Source organism: Equus quagga, chromosome 14 (assembly GCF_021613505.1).
Source record: "Equus quagga isolate Etosha38 chromosome 14, UCLA_HA_Equagga_1.0, whole genome shotgun sequence".
Classification (NCBI taxonomy): domain Eukaryota; kingdom Metazoa; phylum Chordata; class Mammalia; order Perissodactyla; family Equidae; genus Equus; species Equus quagga.
In genome coordinates, this window is record NC_060280.1 from 38,546,325 (window position 1) to 38,567,930 (window position 21,606).

Here is a 21,606-nt window from a genome sequence, read left to right on the forward strand (position 1 = left end):
TCTGAAAGAATTTTCTTTAACATTTCTTATAGTGTAAGTCTGCATATAATCAATTCTCCCAAAGTTAGTTTTGTTTCTCTGAAATAAATCTTTATTCTTTTTGCCATCATTTTTGAAGGATGCTTCTATTGAACAAAGAATTCTAGGGTGACAGGTTTTCTTTCTTTCAATTTTAAGATGTCATTGCATTGTCTTCTTGCTTACATAGTTTCTGACAAGACATCTGTGTCTTTGTTTCTGTAGCTACTTTTAGGATTTTCTCTTTATCACTGCTTTTCAGCAATTTAATTATAATGTGCCTTGGTGTGATTTTCCTTGTATTTATCCTTCTAAGGTTCATTGAGCTTCTCAGATGTAGAGGTTCACAATTTTCATTAACTTTGGAGAATGAATATAACTATTGAACATTGTTGTTGTAAGGCTTATCAATAATTTACATAAAGAGCCTAGAACAACACCTTGTATATAGTCCCCAACAGTGGAAATTATTTTTAGGTCTGTGCCAGGCACATAATGAGAAAAAGAAAAGAATGATAAAATCTACCCTCCGAGAACCCAAAATGTATTAAATCTTTATTTCTTCAAAAAAGTATCACTTTTTAAAAAATACCCACATTTTTGCAGATTTATTTCCTTTTCTTCTTTTGCCTTAATTTCTGTCTTTTCCTCTTTGCCCCCTACATATCTACCTTTTTTTGCATAACGAAAAAGTTATATCCCACTCAAGTCCCTACTTGAGACTTCCTTCTGGGAAGCCCACCACAATTTTTTCTTCAAGAAACATGAGATGAACGAAAGAAACTGCACCTAACTGAACCAAACCACTTAGAAATACACAAAATGCACATCTATACACAACTGAAACATCTATAAGCTACTTCAATTCACCGCATGTATTTATTATGAGTCACATTCACCCACATCTAACACTACAACTTCCTGTCTGATTTCAGATGACCCTCCTTCTACCACTCCACAAAAACTCACAAGCTGCAACCTTTACAACATCCATTTCCACAAGCAAACTTCAGGTCTTTCTCAAAGTGGAGTGTCACTGCAAGAAAAAAACCTCTGTTTCTTATCCTAACACTCCATTCTAAACACTTCTGGACTCCAAGTGTGTGGAAGTTTCCTACACCTAGCAATTCTCTAGTTCTCTATGGACACCAACTGGGTGTCCTACAATCAATCCAATTCTGATACTATCTACTTGGAGTTAGCATCAGACCCCACATATTGAGGGCTCAGTCCCACAACACTGACTCCCCTACCCCACTTCAGATGCCAATCACAAATCTAGGTTGTCACCTGTGCTTCTGACTGACCATTTATAAACTGAAGGTTCCTATAACCCCCTCCTCTGGTTCAGTAATTTGCATTCTAAAGTCTCACAGAAATCAGAAAAGGTTTACTTATTAGATTATTGGTTTATTATAAAAGGATACAATTCAGGAACAGCCAGATAAAAGAGATGCATAGGGAAAGGTACAGCGGAAGGGGTGTTGAGCCCCATGTCCTCTCCAGGTGCACCACCCTCCCAGCACCTCCACTGGTTCACTAACCCAGAAGCTCTCCAAACCCAGTACTTTAGGGATTTTTATGGAGGCCTCATTCCATGGGCATGACTGATTAAGTCATTGGCCATTGGTGACTGAAGTCAATCTCCAGCCCTTCTTCCCTCTCCAGAAGTCAAGAGTGAGCTGAAAGTTCTAACTTTCTAATCACAGGATTGGTTCCCTTGGCAACCAACTCTCATCCTGAGGCTACCCAGGAGTGCCCAGCCGTCTGTCATCTCATTAGCACACAAAAAGACACATTACTTTGGAGATTTGAAGGTTTTTAGAAGCTGTGTACCAAGGAAAAGGGGCAGAGATCAAATATATATTCATTATGTCACAGCCATATTTACATATTTCTTAACCAAGCAAGGACTTTTAATCTTCACAGAGTGACCTAGCAGTGCTGGAATGGTCAAAAATAATTCATGATGACTATCATAGAATCAAGAATGTAAGGCATAGTGATGAGTGTTAAGGAACCAGAGTCCAGCAGTGTGGTGGCTGGTAGCCACCAGAGTCAGTGTCCTTAGAACACGTTTTCTGGGGTAAAATCCTAACTGTGCTTTGTATTTCTTGGTTCCTGCCTGAGTTGGATCTCCAGCCTTCCTGCAGTTTCTGTAAGGTGTCTTATATCATTCCAATAAATCCCTTTTCTACTTAAACTACATAGTATTGGTCTGTTATTTTCAGCCAAGAACTCTAAGTCCAAGAGTCATCTATTTCTAGCCTTAATCTGTGTCACATTAGAAATTATCTTGATAAATCAATTCCAGAAGGCAAAAAAGTTAAATTCATGTGTGCTAATAAATCAGGTAGATTCTTAAAGTGCTTGAATAAGTATGACCTCTTTTAAATTTGAAATTGAATCCCACATGCTACTATTCATGGAAATTAGAACTCAGGTCAGTTATAATAAATTTTTTATCTAGTAATTGACACTTTCCAGAAGTTCGGAGATAAATTTGTTTAATTTAAAAAAGGTAAAAGCTAATAAAAAGCTGTGCTATATCTGACTAATTGGTTTCTAAACAAAATTTTAATGAAACTTTTTTGCATAAAATTTGGCAAGAAAATAATTTTAATATCTCAATTATGAACATTATCAGCTTCATAGAATTTAATGAAAATGTTCATAGTATTGTACATGTCATGACCTCTTACTTCTCCCTCCAGTCTCATGGTATTAAAAAACATTGACACTCTGACTTCTCCTAAATTTAACCTTCAATGTCTGATATTTCCTTTGTATTGTGGATTTCTATATCCAACTGTATACTTAACATACCTACATCAGTGTCTAGTATGCATCTCAAATTTCACACCTCCAAAATCAGACTATTGATCTTCCACCACCACCACCCCCAAATATGCTGTTTTCCTAGACTTCCTCATCTCTGAAAATGGGAATGCCATACTTGCAGATACTCAGGCAAAAAAAATGAGTCCTCTTTAACTTTTCTATTTTTCTCATACCTGACATCCAATCTATTAGCAAATTCCATTGGCTCTACCTTCAAAATCTAGAATCTGACCACTTCTCACCATTCTCACTGCTGCCACACCCTAATCTAAATCACAATCATGTCTACCTGGAATATTACAATGAACTCCTAACTCATCTCCTCCATTTCCCTCCTTGCATCCTTTCAGGTGATTCTCAACAGGTAATGCAGAGTTGACCATTTTAAACATTAAGTCAGATCACATCATTCTTCTCAAAACCCTCCAACAGATTCCTAGCTCATTCACAATAAAAGCCAATGTCTTCATAATGGCTAATAAATCCCTACATAATCTGTCCCCCTACCATAAGCAAGCTCATTTCCTACTACTGTCTCTCAACCAAGAGTGACTGAGTCCATCACACTGGACTCTTACTATTTCTGGAATAATCTAGGCATATTCCTCCCTCAAGGCCTTTGTACTTGCTCTTTTCTCTGAAGATAGCCATATGACTCAGTCCCTCAACTCCCTCAAGTCTTTTTTTAAATGTCTTCTTAGAAAGGACTTTACTACTTTATTTAAAATAGTAACCCTTCTTCCCCTCCATGGTATTCTCTATTCCCCTTCCCTGCCCTATTTTTCTCTGTGCTGTTTGCACATTGCTGATACTCACCACTTAACTACAAGTTCCATGAGAGCAGGAATATCTGTCTGTCTTGTTCACTGATATATACCCAGCATCTATATCAGTGTTTGACACATCATAGGTGCTCCATAAATATTAGTTCAATTAATGAATAAACTAATGAAAGCTTGGGAAAATACACCATAAAGAATAACTATATCAGTAAGAATATATTTTTAAGTGGTAGTTTTAAATTTCTCAAAACAGCTGAGATGCAGTCAAGAATTCTAAGAGAAAGCTTCAAGTATATCAAAGAACAACATCTGAGATGTCTTCTACATTAAATACTAGAAGTTAAGTCATATTATTAACAGAGATCCATATTTTTATTCTGTTAAATTTTCATAGTATTGCAGATACCATAAATGTCTTTTATATTATCAGCAGTAACCTCAAAAAGGAGCAGGACATGTAAACAAGTAAAATTTGCATGTTTTAATAGGTCTAGCAATTTTAAATGATGCTGTTTTGATCGCTGCATACCAGCAAACTCCAAGAGATTGTCTGGCAATGCAGCAGCATAATTAACCTAATGTACTTTCCTAACCTCATAAATCACATTCTTCGATGCCCTGAGCTCTTGGCACAAAGACCCTGAAAACAAATGCAAAATCTCTACTGTATTAACTATAAAATATTGCAAACAAAAGAACTCTTTTTAAGTGAATATCTTTTTCAACACAGTACTTATCATCTAAGAATTTAATAATTTTTATTTTAAAGAAAAAGCAAAGACAAAGAAAATGTTAATGCAATTATCGTGCCCAAATTTAAAAGTTGACCATCAGTAGTAAATTAGCTTTTCCCTAATTCACCAAATTATATTATTTTCTATTATATTCCATGAACTCTACTAAGCATTGGGATTAGAGGAGTGAACAAGACAACCAAGTCCTGCCTTCAAGAAGCTTATAGTATAGTTGGGAGGGAAAGACCACAAATAAATAGCACCAATAAATATAAGTTGATAAGTACAATAAACAAAATTAACTAGAGTAAGAAGAAAAGAATAATCGAAGAAAGATGGCTATTTTAGACAAGGCTATCAGGAAAGGCCTGAGGAGATGGCAATTGGACAGGCACTTGAATGAGTGAGAAAGTAGGCAAACACTTTCAGAAAGAGAAAATAGTAAGTACTAATGCCCTGAAGTAGAAAGATTGTTCAAGGAAAATTTCAAGGCCAACATGATTGGAAGGGAATGGACAATGCTGAAAGTATTAGTAAAAGAGGTGGGAGAGGTAGCCAGGAGTCAGATTATGTAAGACCTTATAGTCATGATGAGGACTCTGAATTTTGTTCTGATAGTGATAGGAAGCCAATGGAGGGTTTTTAAAATAGTGAGATAAATTATCTTTTGTTTCAAAAGGTCACTCTGGATGTTATGCAGAAGATAGATGGGGCAAGAGTGAAAACAAAGGGTTATCAGTTAGGAAGCTAATGCAGTAGACCAGATAAGAGACTATGGTAGCTTAGACCAGGATGGCATGATGGAGATGGTAAGAAGTGGTAGGATTCTGGACTTAATTTTAAAATCTGGCAATAGGACTTACAAATGGATTGAATCAGGATATAAAAGAAATTGAACTGTCCCAGGAAATACAATAGGCTTTTTTGGTCATAAAGTGAAACCAGTTAACAAGGTTATGTGTATTTCTCAGCTACATTTGGCTGCATTGGTGCAGGCATGGCATAAAGAGAGATAGACTTAACCAGAGGATGGTTTTTGCCAGCAGATAGAGGGAACGACAAAGAAATTGAAGCTGTATGCAAATGAGTAATTATAGCAATGAATCATGAATGCTAAGTTGGGTAAGGAGGAACATGAAGACTTATGGTAGCTAATAGATCATGAAAATGTATAGAGCTGATGGTTTAGCAGTGTTTATGGGATCAAAGAATGATTGATATGGAAAATATAGAAATGAACTGGATCAATAGGTGATGAGTGGTGGTCAGAGAGTGGAGATTTTAGAAGGGTGTGGTCATTAATAATGATAAGATACAGAGTAAAACATAAGAGTGATGGCTGAGATGTGGTGGAAGAAGGGATTATTGCTAGAAAGGAGATCAAGAAACTGATCCAAGGAATGAATTGTTCACAAACAAAGCCAAAATAATGACAATAATTTAAATTTGAAAGTAGAAATTACTATGTAGAATATTACTGTTTTCCTATAGTCTTCATTCAATATGCAGAGTCAATATTCCTCTCCATAATCACCCATGTTTATAAAGAAAGTCATTGCATTAGCTCACACCTTCCATGTTATAATTATAAATATTCAAATTCAGGAAATGGAAGTATCCTGCACCAAAATTTGTTTAGAATTTGCAGAGCCCTGTTAAATACGTTAAATTTTCCATATTTCCAGGGGCTCCATTTCTAGAAGAGATATAGTTTTAAAAATCAGATATGTATGAGAAAAACAGCAAGAAGAACATGAACATGTATCCTGAAAATTACTAAATGGAGCCCTGCACCTAAAATAAGCAGGTTTTGTTAATGATATTAATTATCTCAATTAATGAAATCTAAAATTCACCTTTATAATTATCGTACTATTTCGATCGATTGAAGAGCTCTTAAACTCTTCTTCAAAAAACTCTTGCAGCAACTATTTCTAAAGCACAAGGCTTATTTCTGAAGTAATTGTTTATTTTCAAATGGCTATTTTCAAAACTCAAGGTTTTTCTGAAAGTATTAGTTAATATTCATTCAATACCTTTCTATGAATTTAAAAAATGCTTTAAACTTTTAGGGATTCATGATTAAGGCATTTTGTAAGAACTGGAGTTTGGTGGCTCTAGGTACATTTGAAGACTGGATTTGCAGATACAGAATCCTGCAAAGAGAATTCTAATCTTATGGTTTCATGAAGATCTATTATTTCGGCAACAAACTAGAAACTGAATATAAGGTAGAACCCAGAAAGTAGAAATCATGGAAATTTATGCTGCATGGTATATCTGCAGGTTAATATTGGAATGTTTGGAATTCCCATCGTGGTCTAAGAAGTTCTATGGCTTCTGAGCAACAAATGAGGTGGAGGATAGATGTTTTCTTAAGCAACTCTTAGGACTGACTCATGTAAACAAACTAGGGTAAACCAATGCTCCTCATTCTCTACCACTTCCCTTTGGCAGGAGCCAGAATTGACAGGAGCCAGAGTTAAGAGTATGAAATAACAGAGTTATTTCCTATGACACACTTGTGGAACACATCTTTTTCCATTGTTCCTTCTTGTGGTTAGTTCTTTTCATCACTCAATACTAAATCTGAAAGCAGTGTAAAGAGGTAAGAATCAACATTGAGATCTGTGCTTCAGTATAGTGGGTTCACACATACAACTTACACCACACCATGGATCTGCAAACAAAACATATAGCTCTTTACTATGTCTGTGACTTATCCAGCTGCTTCAGAAACCCTCAGTCTCTGGTTAATTGGGAAAACTGACCATCCAATCCAGTTTAAAGTGTAGTTTGATTCAATAATTTAAATAGTCTCTCCTCCTTGTCTCTCAGTAAAATAATGCTCTGTTATATGGGAGTAGACAATTCTGGGGGAAGGCATACGATTTATCTGCCATGATAGTATTGGCGGTAGAAATAGGTTGGGTTCATTGGATGTACATGCTGTCCTTTGGCTTCTCTGGTCCTTGAGCAATGTCCTTATCCATCTGGTCACTGGATATACTGTTGGTCTCTGATGCAGAAATCCGTTTGGTGGGACATGGGGTATATTCTTTTGGCTAAGGCAAAGCTCCCAGGCTCTCTGCCTGGCTGACAACACACGCCTTAGGTTATACTGGCACTATACTCCTACATTCCTCCCTGAGGTCATGTTACAATTCCCACTCAGCAGAGACACTGACCAGAACCTTACTGAGATGCTGACTTAATGTCAGCCACTGCCTACCTTTGGACTTCTCCTTATGTAGTAAAAATAAAATCCTACTTGCATGAGCTTTCTACTCCTTTCAAATGAGTACATTTCTAACTTAAACAAGAATCTAACACAGTACCAGGTATGCAGCAACACTCACTTCTTCATCCATTCACTTAACAAATATTTATTTAGTGGCCCTTATGTGCTAGGCACTAAGCTAATTTAAGAGATACAGCAATTAATAAGATAGGCAGGATGGCTGCTCTTATGGATTTACATTCTAGTGGAGAAAGTAATGCAAAAAACACACAAACAGGTAATGTGATAAATGTGAATTGGAGATAGGGTGGACGTGGAGAGTGAGGTGGAAAGGTCCTGTAGAGACACTGAGACCTAAATGACAAGATAAGCCAATAAGGCAAAGATCTAGGTAGGAACGTACTCCAAACAAAAGAAAAGCAAGTAAAAATGTCCTGGGCAGCATTTAGGAGCAGAGAGAAGGCCAGTGCGGCTGCAGTATTTTGAGTAGGGAAGAGTGGTAAGAGATGAGATGAGAGGTAAGCAGAGGTAATAGGCAACCTCACAGGTGAGAAGTTTGAATTTCATTCCAAGGATAATAGATTACTACTACAGGTTTCAATTAATAAATAGCATCTAAACATTTTTAAACAAACACAAGACAAGAATATGAATTTGACCAGTTCAAGTAATTCCTTACGATTTTACTGTTTAATCCACATAACTATTTATTTCAAAGCACTTATCACAATTGTACTTATTTGTTTAATGTCTGTCTCCCTTAGTAGACCATGAGCTCCATGAAAATAGGGTCCACATCTCTCTTGTCACTAAGTTCCCAAGGCCTAACATAGTGTCTCTTACATAGCAGGAATTCAAAATATATTTTGCCAAATGAGAGAAATCTAATGACAGAATATTCCATGGCAGACACCGTGCTACACTCTGAATTAGAACCAGTCCCTGCATTCAAGAAGCTCACAGTCTACTGAGACCAACATGTATTCAGTTAACAATAATACCGTGAGATAAGTGCTCCACCAGAAAAATGAACAAACAGTATAGTAACAGAAGGGAGAAAGTGACTAATTTGGCCTAAAAGTAGGGAAAGAACCAAGGAAGTTTTTAACCAAGAAAATAAAATATTCATTTCCTTGGGATGAATGTTTATACTATAAAAGAACGTCTATATCATGTTCTATTAATTTTACTAGTTCTATAGTTCAACAGAACATATACTCTATTGACAAAACTTTTTTAACGTATTATTACCATAATATTTCAAGACATCTTGAAAGGGTTTATTCCTAAAATAATCTTTTAAAATTTTCTCTATATTTTTGTCATTATGCATATCAAGTCCCTACATCTGAAAGTTAAACTCAAGGCTAAACTAGTCATAATATTACTACGCTGGCTGTAGGAAAACCTAGAGGGATAAATCTATTGTGTTCTGCTATTTTGCCAGCTACTATACATTAGTGACAGTGACTGTCACCAAATTTTCATTTATTATGTACTTAGTAGAAACCTCCAGATCCTTTCATGCTCTCAACAAATTTTGGGGGTTGCATTACCTTTCTCTGTATAGAAGTTTCATATGCCATCGAAATAAATTAATTTTTACCTATTTCAGTTATAGCACAAATAAAAGCATCCTTCATTTAAAAACAACCAGCCTTACAAGCATTATAAGTACATAAATTTAGTTAAATGGTGCCATCTGGTGACATAAATCCTGCAGCAAATATACAAAGTCCAGAGCCAAGAATAGCATCTAATTCTCTTGATAGCATCCAATCTAAAGTGCCAAATTTAACTTAAGAAATACTTGATCCTGCCTGACATGAAACACACAACTAATCACACTTAGTATAAGGCAGTTTAACAAAGGGAATTATAAGGATTGTTTGGGCCACATTTTATGCTTACCACTCTTGTTTCTCAAGTTTACTTTCAAACTTAAGTCTTTGGAAGAGATTTAAATCTAATGTGATGCCTAATCCAACTCCTAGAGGACATTTTAAAAGCATAAATATCAAAAACATCTTGCCGCTGTTCGTCACATCCATTTCCTCACTCTCCTTCTGACCTCTATGAAACTGCATAATTTTCATCACCTCAAATACCACTTCCCTAAGAAAGCTTTCCCTAATTCCACCGCTAAAGTTAAGTCTCTCGTTCACAGCACCCTGTACTTCTTTGTGGTATTTAACACAATTGTAAATATAAACTACGTACGCAATTTTGTTTAATGCTTGTCTTCCCAGTGTTATCATAGTGCTTGGCACAGTGTTTAATAAATATCTTTTGAATGAATGAATGGATGGATGGATAGGTGGGAAAAAATGTCCTTCTCTATCTTCTCTTCTTACCCAAATCCTATCGGTGACAAGACCCAGCTCAAGTTGACATGTTATATAAAAGCTGCCCTGGCAACACCAATCTACAATGATCCCATGCTTCTCTGAACTCCTTCAGTACTTTGGTCCAGCCTCCAGAGTTTAGTCTTTGATTATACCCTGTCTTGTACTTGTTTGAATGTACGTGAATATTATCTTCCCAACTGGCCTTAACCTCCTTAAGGGTAAAGATTTGGTCTTTAATAATATCCATCTGCATATGTACATATAAATAGGTAAGCATTTCACAAATACTTCATTAATTATTATTACTCAATTGCAATAATTAGAATACTGCACTCTTATTACTTTAATAGGTATTGTAAACAAATACTTGGGAACACAGTAGACCTTAGTATCTAAGAATTTAACGTTCCCTGCTTTGACCAGTCAAGACTTATTTTATGATATATGGTAATTTAGTTGTTTAACTAGAGTACATCCTTTGAGGTTGTGAGTGGCAGCAAGCACTTACCTAATGAGTGAGCTTCACACATGGCAACAGCAGCACCTCAGTGTAGCTTTGCTATTCTCTATCCAGAGCCCCATAGGTAGAAACTAACATTAAGTATCCAAAGGAAAAAAAATCACTTCAATGTTTAAGATGCGCTATTGTATTTTAAAAAGAAAATTAGATGCCACAATGCTATTCATTAATTTATGGATTCTCAAAGTACTCAAGATACATTCCAGAATGATAATTGCTCATTTTACTTGTTAAAGATCAAATCAGATCTTTATAGTACCCAAGAATGAAGAAATGCCACTGTCATATTTTCCCAAGTTTATTAATAATATTCACATACTCTGTCACTTTCTTTGTGTGGCCAAATATCTAGCCATTTGAACATATGTTCTCAAATTTTAGCATGCCTCAGAATCACCTGGAAGCCTTATTAAAATACCATTTACTGAGCCTTACTTCCAGAGTTTCTGATTCAGTAGGTCTGGGGTGAGGCCCAAGAATTTGCAATGCTAAGTTCCCAGGTGATGCTAATGCTGCTGGTCCAAGAACCACAGCTCAGAATCTCAGCTTTGGAGGATTAAAGCCAAGTTGTTCCAAATCAGATAATTGTGTGGGCCTTCACTCTCAATATAATCTATAAAAAAATCCTTTGACTTTCTATGATCAGGTGGAAAAATTATACATTATAATGAACAATTAAGACCAAAATAGCCATGATGTTTCAAATAGATGTTATTTTGAAATTAAAATATTACATTAGAATTACTACATTGGGAAAATTTGCAGGCTTTCTTTCTCAAACTAAAATGTGATAAAACTCTTACACAGATTGATTTTTGTAGCACCTATCATCATTATACTTAAATAATTAACAAACCACATACCTAATGTCTCTTTTCCCCTACTTGATTTCCCTTACCCACAAGAACAAGGACTGTATTTTCTTCTATAGTTTACTGTTGGATCCCTATTGCCTAGCACAATGTCTACTGAATTGTTGAGTAAATGAATAAATAAAACTTATTGACAACCTATTATTGTTAAAGGTCCACAAACTGGAGGTACTAGATTAATTAGATATAACCCCAACTCTCAAGTTACTCAGTCTATCAAGGGGACAGAAATATATTCAATTTATCATAAGGCAATGTAATAAGTACTTTATACTAATATAAACAAACTGCTGTAAGACATAATGAATGAGCTGGTGAAAGCTGCTAGTAAATAGGGACATGGTAGAAGGCTTCAACAAGTAAGTAATAAATCCCAATATGTAGTATATCTACCGTATCACCCGTATTGCTAGTAATCTCAAGTATCTATGGGGTTCTAGGTTATGCTTTAGGGAAATGAAAAATATTCTAACTCTAATGCAAAGTCTGACATGCAAGCCTCCATAAAGTAGGATTAGCACATTTCTAAGATGTTGCTACTGGCAAAATTTTAAGGAAAATATCACTTTACTGCCCATTTTGTTCTACATCTTTCCCAAAAATTCCCCCTCAAACACTGCAGTGAAATAAGAGGAAATAAAATTAAAGCAAGGTTAACAAGATTTTAGAAGGGGTTGAAACCTATTAAATATATACACATAGTTCTATCCATATTTGTATAAGTAATGAATAAAGAATAAGATAATTTTCAATAAGGTATAAAAATGAAGAACATTTATAGTACATATCCAAAAATTAACTGACCCATTACATTATTAAAATAATTTTTACAAATAATTATGGTGATAATATAGATCTTTAAATTTTCAAAGTAGATCTGGAAGAGAACCATAAAAATAATTAAAACTTTCTATCTTGCTCTTCATCCCTAAATGAAGAATAAAAAACTTAATATAGTGCCTTGAAAATCTGAAATGTTTCAGCTATACTAAATAAAAGAAATCTAAATTAATTTGTAAAATATCATGGAATTCCAATTCACTGATATTCAAATTCTGTAGTGTTCATAACACAATCATCATAAAACTGTAATTATCCATTTGACAAAATTTTTTCCTTGGTATTACCACAAGATGTCACCCTAAGCTTAACATCGAAATGTGCTTCTTCCAGCATATTGCTATTTTAGGCATTTTTCTTTTTTTGTACTTTGATGAAGACTAATTACTAACTTTTAAAAACTTAAAGTGTCTTTATTGTCAATTATTGCTAAATGGAAAATCAAAACAAAGAACACAGGCATTCTAGAAGCAAAGAGGAAGAAAGGTAAATAGTTTATCATTCTCTACGCTTATCACATATCCTGCTCTTTACCATAAGAACAATATATCTTACCATCGGATTTTATATTCTTCTATGTTATTTTTAAAATCTTACAGAATGTGCATATATTACTTTTAAAGTCAGATATTGTTATATTTTAAAAATTAAGAAAATACAATACCTTTGCTATCAACTTCCACCCTATTATCACAGAACCCAGTTATAAAATGCTTTTATGCACTATAATAACAGTCAAAGTTATGCAGACAGAATTCTGTCCTCAAAGATCATACCATCTAAGACATACCAGTGTTTGGGTTTTTTTTAAGCATGTGATGAAGGACCACAAAAGGAGGATAGCGTTCATTTTCAAATTGATACTTGTCATCTGTAGAGAGAATGCTTAGTTTCCTGGTCACATGTAAATATTACAGCACATTCTGCAATAATAGTATTTTACTTTACTATCCATTTAGGTTGAGTTTTCTGCATTATGATTTTCCTGTATTTCTTCGGTTAATTGACACTCATGCAAGGTATTTTATCAAGGTACTGGCTATCTGAATATCAGAACAATTGGTGAAGCCACTATCTTTGATTACTTATAACAAGAAAAGTGCGGAAGGGAGTAGTTCAAACAGAAAGTAAATTATAGACCATAACCAAAGCCCTATTTATCAATTGCTCCCTACTTATCCTTTCATAAAGATATAATCCCCTCCAGGATGCAGAGGGCTACATGGTTTTTCTTCTTTTGTGTCATTAAAGAAAATGCACGGTGAGACACTCAACATTCAATCGGAATAAATTATCAATTTATTGCAGTAGAAAATTATGTTTTGTTATATAATGTTGTTCCATTCTTTGCACTCTGGTTTATCCCAAAATGACTTTTAAAGACCAGCCAAAGCAAATTTATCCATTCAAAGCTGGGCATCAGGATTACTTACATAACAGCTTTTTACAGATTATTGTTGCCTCTCATTTTATTAGAGAAATTCAAACTACGCTATAGGCTTTTTGCCGACATGTTTATCACTCACTCAAAACAATGGCAAAATTGCAATTCTTTGTCATTCATTTCATCTTTTATTCCCTATGTAATGATGTTGCATTACCAAATGGTTACACTACTAAAGTATAGTAGAATATCTAAAGCATCCAACGATACTCTTCCTAAATCAAGTTCTCAAAGACTCAAACTCTCAAAAGACTTAGCCAATATTAACTAAACACATCATACAAATCTATTTAGAGACATTGCCATTCAGTTAATGGCCTTTACTAAATATTAACTAGATGAAACTATTAATTTTTAATTGAGAAATTTGTGGCTTAAAAATGTTCTCTAAAATTCTATTTTCTAATGACAGGGTTTATTTAAATTCTATAAGATTTCATTTAGAGTTGTTTTTATTTAATACCGGCTAAGATGATTATAGTTATTCGTGTCATTAATTCTTACCAGCCACAAAAGAATATTTTAAAGAAATTAATCCACAGGCAAAATAATCCTATAAAGCTTTTCATTCTATTTTTATTCAATAGACTGATTTTCAAATTTTCAAAATTTAATGGTTTTTAAATTATATTCAAACCATAAAGTTGGAGTTTTGTCAATAAGTATAGACATTTATAATAAAAACATAGATAAAATATTTTCAAGATTAATCCTCACAAATTCCCATTTTTAGATTTTATATCAGTAACCACTAGGCCTGAAAAAGTAATGATAATGTCTAGTAGACTCAGTTATTTCTTTAACATGTACTGTTTAAATCCAGTAAAATATATCGTATAATTAAGTGAGGACTTTTTTAATCATTTTGTTAATTGATTGTTTTTGTTGAGAGGGGGTGTTTGTTTATATCTTTAGCTAGTTTATTTTCACTCCTAAAATATCATGAAAAAAATTAAAATTTATCTGCATAAATGCAAAAGATGTATATATGAAGACATACATAAATAAGCATATCCTTGACTTTCTTCACAATCTTTAATAAATTCAAGAATAAACATAAGGTTAAACATTATGTATTTAGAGTCATGATAAATTGACAAAAAATCCAATGCACTGAGACTTTCATCAATCAACTTTTCAATTTGAATCATAAACTTACTTAAGAGAAGCCAAAAAGATACAGAGTGTTTTAATTTTTGTTTTAAGAAGAGAATAAAAGTAGAACTAAGATTCTGAGTAGAATCTGACATCATTTTTCAGGTTAGGCAATTCCTCCTCAAGAAGAAGGCAACTTCCTCCTTTAGCATATTTGTCCTCAATTTTTTGCAACAAACTATTCAAGTTTTTTCCTGTGTAAACTTTTCTTCCTATACAAGAATCATTCTTTCAATATTTATATTTTTTAATAACCTACACTTTGTTTCTATTTTATAACAGTTCTTTTTTAGGCTAATCTTAAATAAGAAAAAGAAAAAACAAAGATTTCCTTATACTATCAAGGAAAATTATTTCAGTTTTAAATTTGGTTAACATCAGGTTCTTTGATCACATTACTGAAACTATTAAGCCTGATTCTGACCATTAAGATGATAAATAATTTTTTAATACATACCTAGCAAAGCTTGGAATAAGCTGCTCTTAAAGATACCCATCACCTTTTTAACAGCATTGTTCAACTGCTGCTCCTCTGGTTTCCTTAATTTTTTGCAGTATTCTTCCAGTAATGACAAAGCTCGATCAGTATCTGAAAAATAGGATTTTAAAATTCTATCTTATGGTCTTAGAAAAATAGTGAGCTAACATTAAACTATTCTATAGTTGTATTCCTAATTTCATGACACAAAATAATTTAATAAAATAATCATAAATTCTATAAACTACCATATGAAATTGATAACTACACTCAACTACTAATTTTAAGAACCCACTTTAATATCTATAGTCCTGTCTTCCAAAAGAATGTGCAACTATGAAACAAAACAGAACAAAGGTCCTGAATGCAGTGCTGGCCAATTGATGCTCACATAGTAGATGTGATTCTCTTGTCAGAACAATAATCTTAAAATTGATGACTTCCTGCAAAACAATGCCCAGATTAACTTAAATTTTGAGGCCTCCCTCCCATGATCTGTTTACAATCTATATTTTCAGCCTTATTTATCACTATATATTCTACCTCCTCCATACACACACACATAGTGCACAAGTCACATTGGATTACTCACTTTCTCCCTCCACTTCCCAATACACACACACACATACTTTCTCTACCTTTTCCCACCTCTGTACTTTTCTTTGCTCTTACTGCCCCTTGTATTGGAATATCCTCCCCCATATCACTCTCTCTCCCTGGAATCAATGTGCTATAATGGAAAGGGTTTGTTGTCACCCACATCTGGGTCTGAAACCTACTTATGAGCTCTGTGTGTCCTCTAACGTTATTTAACCTCTCTGAGCTTCAGTTTCCTCACAAGTAGTAGGATTAAGTTACACAATACTTACTACAATGTCTAGTGCATAGAAAGCAATCAACAAGTCAACTGAAAACCTACTTTCCCTTAATTTAGACTTAATTCAAATCCTCTAGGCATTATATAGTATTCACAAATACTATAGGCATTCTTAATACGTACTGTTATGTTATGGCTTCTTGAATACATGTCTTCATCCAACACAACACAAAATACCCTTGAAAAAGTCACCAGAGTGACAGTGCTTCTATGTGTGTAGGGGTAACAATTGTCTTTTTTTGGAAGTGAGAAGATTCAACTCTATTGTTCAAACATGAAGATCTATTTGGAGAATGTCAAGTCACATATTTTTATGCTTTTTTTTTTTTGGTGAGGACGATTGGCCCTGAGCTAACATCTGTTGCCAATCTTCCTCTTTTTTTTTTTCCTCCCCAAAGCTCCAGTACATAGTTGTATATCTTAGTTGTAGGTCATCCTAGTTCTTCTACATGGGATGCTACCACAGCATGGCTTCATGAGTGGTGCATAGGTCTGCACCCAGGACCCAAACCAGAGAACCCCAGGCCACCGAAGCAGAGTACACAAATTTAACCACTCGGCCACAGGGCCGGCCCAGTCAAGTCACATGTTTTCAACTAAACAATACTTATGTAACACAAAAAATACAGTAACTGATTTACCCAGACCTGAAATGCATTACAAGAGCGGGCAAGACCCACCTTAACCAATAAACAACTCCTTTCATCACCAACTTGTGTTTTGGAAAACTATGTTTAGAAAGCTTGTGAAAAAAATAGCAACAGCCAAAGTGACCAAACCAGAGTCTTAAATATTACATGGGTAATTTTCCTGGTTTTATGATTTATATATTTTTTATTGGCTCTCTGTGTTTGAGGGGTTCCTGTCTAAGGAATTAACATTATGCAAACTCTTAATACGCAAGGTACTTTTATGAAAATGATTTCTTATGTGTATCATCTGGGGTGAAAGCCGAGTGAAATTATCATCAGTTTCCCACAAGTTCATCCCATGCTCAGACTCTCTCGTGAGCAAGAGCTTTACTTTGAGTGAATGCCACTTCCTTCAAATGTCTCTCTTGGTATTCCTGGTGCTTCTCCACCCAACTAGAGCTCTTCTCTCATTACGTTGTATTTCAAATCATATGATGAATTTTCACTGAAATTGCCCTGCTTTGAGGTTTATTCTTTTTCTTCCAGCTTTATTGAGGTATGACTGACAAAAATCGTATATATTTAAGGTGTACAATGTGAAATTTTGATAAATGTATACATTGTGAAATAATAACCATAATCATTATCACAAAGACAATGAATTATCTTTGAATTTTAAAAACTCTCTCCCCCTTCCAATCTACCATTTTCACAGACTAAATACCAACTATAATAATAGTTCATATTTATTGAGCACTTTATTTCATATCTCCTTTCTCCTGAACATTCCAACTCTTCTTCCCCACAGCCATTCTCAGCTGATGAACTTGCTTCCTATTTCATGGAAAATCAGAAGAAAATTTCCACAGGCTCCTAACATAACATCTACTGACTTACCTGTAACTGCACCCCTATATTCTGCTTTCCCTTCTGTTACTATGGATAAAATATTTGTGCTTCTCTCTAAGGCCAACTCCTCTATTTGAGCACCTGAACCTAAGCTCTCTTGCCTACTCAAGGACATTGCTCCATCAATTGTTTTCCTCTCCAATCAATCATTCCCATCAGCAGATAAATAAACTGTAATATCAACGATTTTTTAAAACTTTCCTTTGCCCTTCATTCCTCTCCAACTAACTGTAGTCCCCATTCCTCTGTTCTCCTCTACAACAAAACCCCTTCAAATACTTACCATCTCCACTTCCTTTCCCTCCATTCTCTCTTGAGACCACTCTAATCATAGTTCTCTTTCCTATAATTCCACTAAAACAGCTCTTTTCAAGGTTACCTATCATCTCCAGCAAAAAGAGGAGGATTGGCAGTGGATGTCAGCTCAAGGCTAATCTTCCTCAAAAAAAAAAAGATATGTGCACCCCTACGTTCAATACAGCATTATTCACAATAGCCAAGACTTGGAAGCAACCTGGGTTCCCATCAAGGGATGAATGGATAAAGAAGATGTGGTATACATACACAATGGAATACTACTCAACCATAAAAAACAATGAAATCTGGCCATTTGTGACAACCTGGATGGACCTTGAGGGTATTATGCTAAGCGAAATAAGTCAGAGGGAGAAAGTCAAATGCCATATGATCTCACTCATAAATAGAAGATAATAACAAACAAACATAGGGACAGAGATTGGATTGGTGGTTACTAGAGGAGAAGTGGGGAGGGAGGCGGGAAAAAGAGGTGATTAGGCACATGTACATGGTGATGGGTTGTAATTAGTCTTTGGGTGGTGAACATGATGTAATCTACATAGAAATCGAAATATGATGTACATCCAAAATTTATATAGTATTGGTTTATAATATTATTAGTACTGGCAAATATGATCTCACACAGACCTTATTAAAATTTGAATGTTGGTATTCAGAGTCTGTATCAAGTTGTTCTTTCCTGTAAAGCACGCTAACTCTTAACCCTCAAAATATTTTCAGTGATCACTTTACACATTCTGAGAGTATCACGCAGCCACTGATGTAGTCTACACAGAAATCAAAATGTAATGATGTACACCTGAAATCTATATAATGTTATAAACTAATGCTACCACCATAAAAAAATAAATAAAAAATGAAAGAAAATTTTAAAAAAAGAAAATGAAACAAGGATGACTTATGTGATAAACCTTCACTCAATTCTTCATCAATTACGTGATTTCTTCGCTGAATCAGATAATAATTTTTGAATAGTAGACAAATACTTCATCAATTTCTGTGCCAATCACAATATAACAGCCATAGACACAACATACTTTTAATTTACACATGCCTTATTAACATTTTCTTTATCACTGTATTATCAGCAAAAGAATAAATCAAGCCCCCATTTATAGCATTTGCAATTTCTGAGATGTAAATATTCCCACCACGGCCAATTTCAAGCTACCAACATGACATCAATGAATGCAGCCTCGGGAAGAGATGTACAGCAGCACGCCATTACGCAGCTTTTCCACCATACAGATACAACAAATGTAAACAACCTCAAGAGCATAAATGGTATGAAAATGTAGAAAAAGAATTAGGAAATGATGAGTTTTGAGTATTTATTACCTTTATTTTTAACGTAATTTATTTAATGTAAGTTTCTATAATTTAATTTTTTAATGGCAGCATTTAAACCAGCTTGCAAATCTGTTGAAAATGTAACGATAGACTCTTGCAAGCTGGTGTGAGCCTGTTCCAGCACACCACTGCTTCCAGGGCAGCACTCTCTTCCAGGTTCTCCTCCTGTATTGTGCATGCCCCTTCTCAATCACTTTTATTGGCTCCTCCTCATTCCTCAAGCCTCTAAACTTCTGGAGACTTCTCTCTATTCTTACTCCCCAGGTAACCTTATCCAGGCTCCTGGCTTTAATACTCTTAAGACTCTCAAATTTATACCTATAGCTCAGACCTTTCCCCTGAATTCCAGACTCATATCCAATTATATACTCGACATTTCCATTTGGATATCTAATAAGCATCTCAAACATAACTCATCAAACTGAACTCCAGATCTTATCCACCACCCCCAATCTACTTCTCCCGCAATGTTCTCCAACTCTCATCCTTCCAACTGTGCAGGCCAATCCTTAGAATTATCATTCATTCTTCTCCTTCTCTAATTCTCTACATCTAATCCATCAGTAAATCCCATTGGCTCTAACATCCAATGATATACAGAATCCTATCACTTCTCACTACCTCCAAAGTTACCACCCTGGTCCAGGTCACCATCATCTGTCCCGTGCATTATTGCAACAACTTCCTACTAGTCTACATGCTGTCACTTTTGCCCTCTGACAGTCTTTTCTAAACATAGCACCCAGAAAGATCTTTTTAAATCATAAGTCAGATATCAACACTCCTCAACTCAAATCCTCCAGTGATTCCCCATCTCACTCAGCAAAAACTCACCTCTCCTATTTCAACCCTTATACCTCTCCTCTTACTAGTCTACTCCAAACACAGTGGTCTCTGCTCCTTCTCAAATACACCAAGAACTCTCCTGCCTCAGAGCCTCTATACTTTCTATTCTGCCTAAACATTCTTCCCTCAAATATCCATAAAGCTAGCTCCTTCACTTCTTTTATATCTCTGCTCAGATGTTACCTTATCAACGAGACCTTCCCTAATACTCCCATTTAACATAACAAACCTCAAGCTAACTCCCTTGAAATAAGGGAGAATTTAAATAGGCAGTAATAAATGGAGAAGGACATTGTGTAAATCTTTTTTTAATCTAAAAAGGTTAGGAACATAAAAACAAAGAAATCCCTGTGGATGCACAGGGAGCCCTCTCCAATTTTAAAATAAGACATAAAACAAAAGATGACATAAACATATGCAAATACATTTTTATAGAACTTTAATTTTTTTAGTTGCTTTCATACTTTACCAGATATAGTATTTTTAACAACTCTTCAAATCAGGGACAAATATTGGAATCTCCATTTTGTCAATACTTAAACAATCAGCAGTTTCCTTGAAATGATAGCGGCTTACTGACTTCACTTTCTAACCTATTCCTAACCACTAATATAAGTAATCAGCCATAGCATAATTATACTAAACCTCCCTGAGTACTTACATATATTTTGGGGCTATAATTATCTGATTATCTCTGGTGCCTTAAGATTTAGTCTATTTCATTCCTTCATTTGTTAAACAGATAAATTTTAAAAATCTACTAAGTATTTCTTCTTTTTTTACGATTATAATTTTTAAGCTCTTCTACTTCTGTGGCATTTCTCTAGGTATTCACTTATTATGATCTTTTATTCTTGTGAACAGCAATTATCAAAAATGTGTAAAGAGCATTCCCAAAATCACATCTATAAATATAATTTGCTGGGTAAAGGGACTTTTACTAGTTCATTCAACATGTATTTATTGACTAACTACACAGGGAAGACACTGTATTGATTCAAAGCAGCTAGATGTTCTCTTAACCAACAGAGCTTATTATGCTTCTCATCTCTGTATGACAAAAATGTGACACATAAAACAAGATGCTGGGATATTTTTTTTAAAAACGGCCAAGTTTGGTCAAGTCTCTTCTTGCCAACTTAGATTTCTGCATGCCAGCAGCTAGTGCTGGAATTATGGCTACACTTTTATGCTTCTTTTGATTATCAATAATGATCACCACGTAGTGTCAATTCCATTATGCCCTTTATCTCTCTCTACTTAAATTCTTATTTCTGATTAATCAAAGCTTGAGCTTGAGGGTAATCTAAAACTAGATACGTAAGCAAAGATGATAAATTAAGAAAAAAAAAAAAAGGGCAAGATGATGAGGATCCTGTTGTCCAGGTCAAAAATCCCTAG

At 34.7% G+C, this 21,606-nt stretch overlaps 1 protein-coding gene across 2 annotated transcripts in view; it reads right to left on the reverse strand.

The window, feature by feature from the left end:
- The window catches only part of DLG2 (discs large MAGUK scaffold protein 2), a 1,814,300-nt gene that overhangs the window by 1,780,712 nt on the left and 11,982 nt on the right, over positions 1-21,606 (reverse strand). For both annotated transcript variants that reach the window (XM_046685982.1, XM_046685984.1), the window contains exon 2: positions 15,253-15,384. In XM_046685982.1, the coding sequence (XP_046541938.1) occupies positions 15,253-15,384 (132 nt within the window). The remainder of the gene's footprint in view (positions 1-15,252; positions 15,385-21,606) is intronic.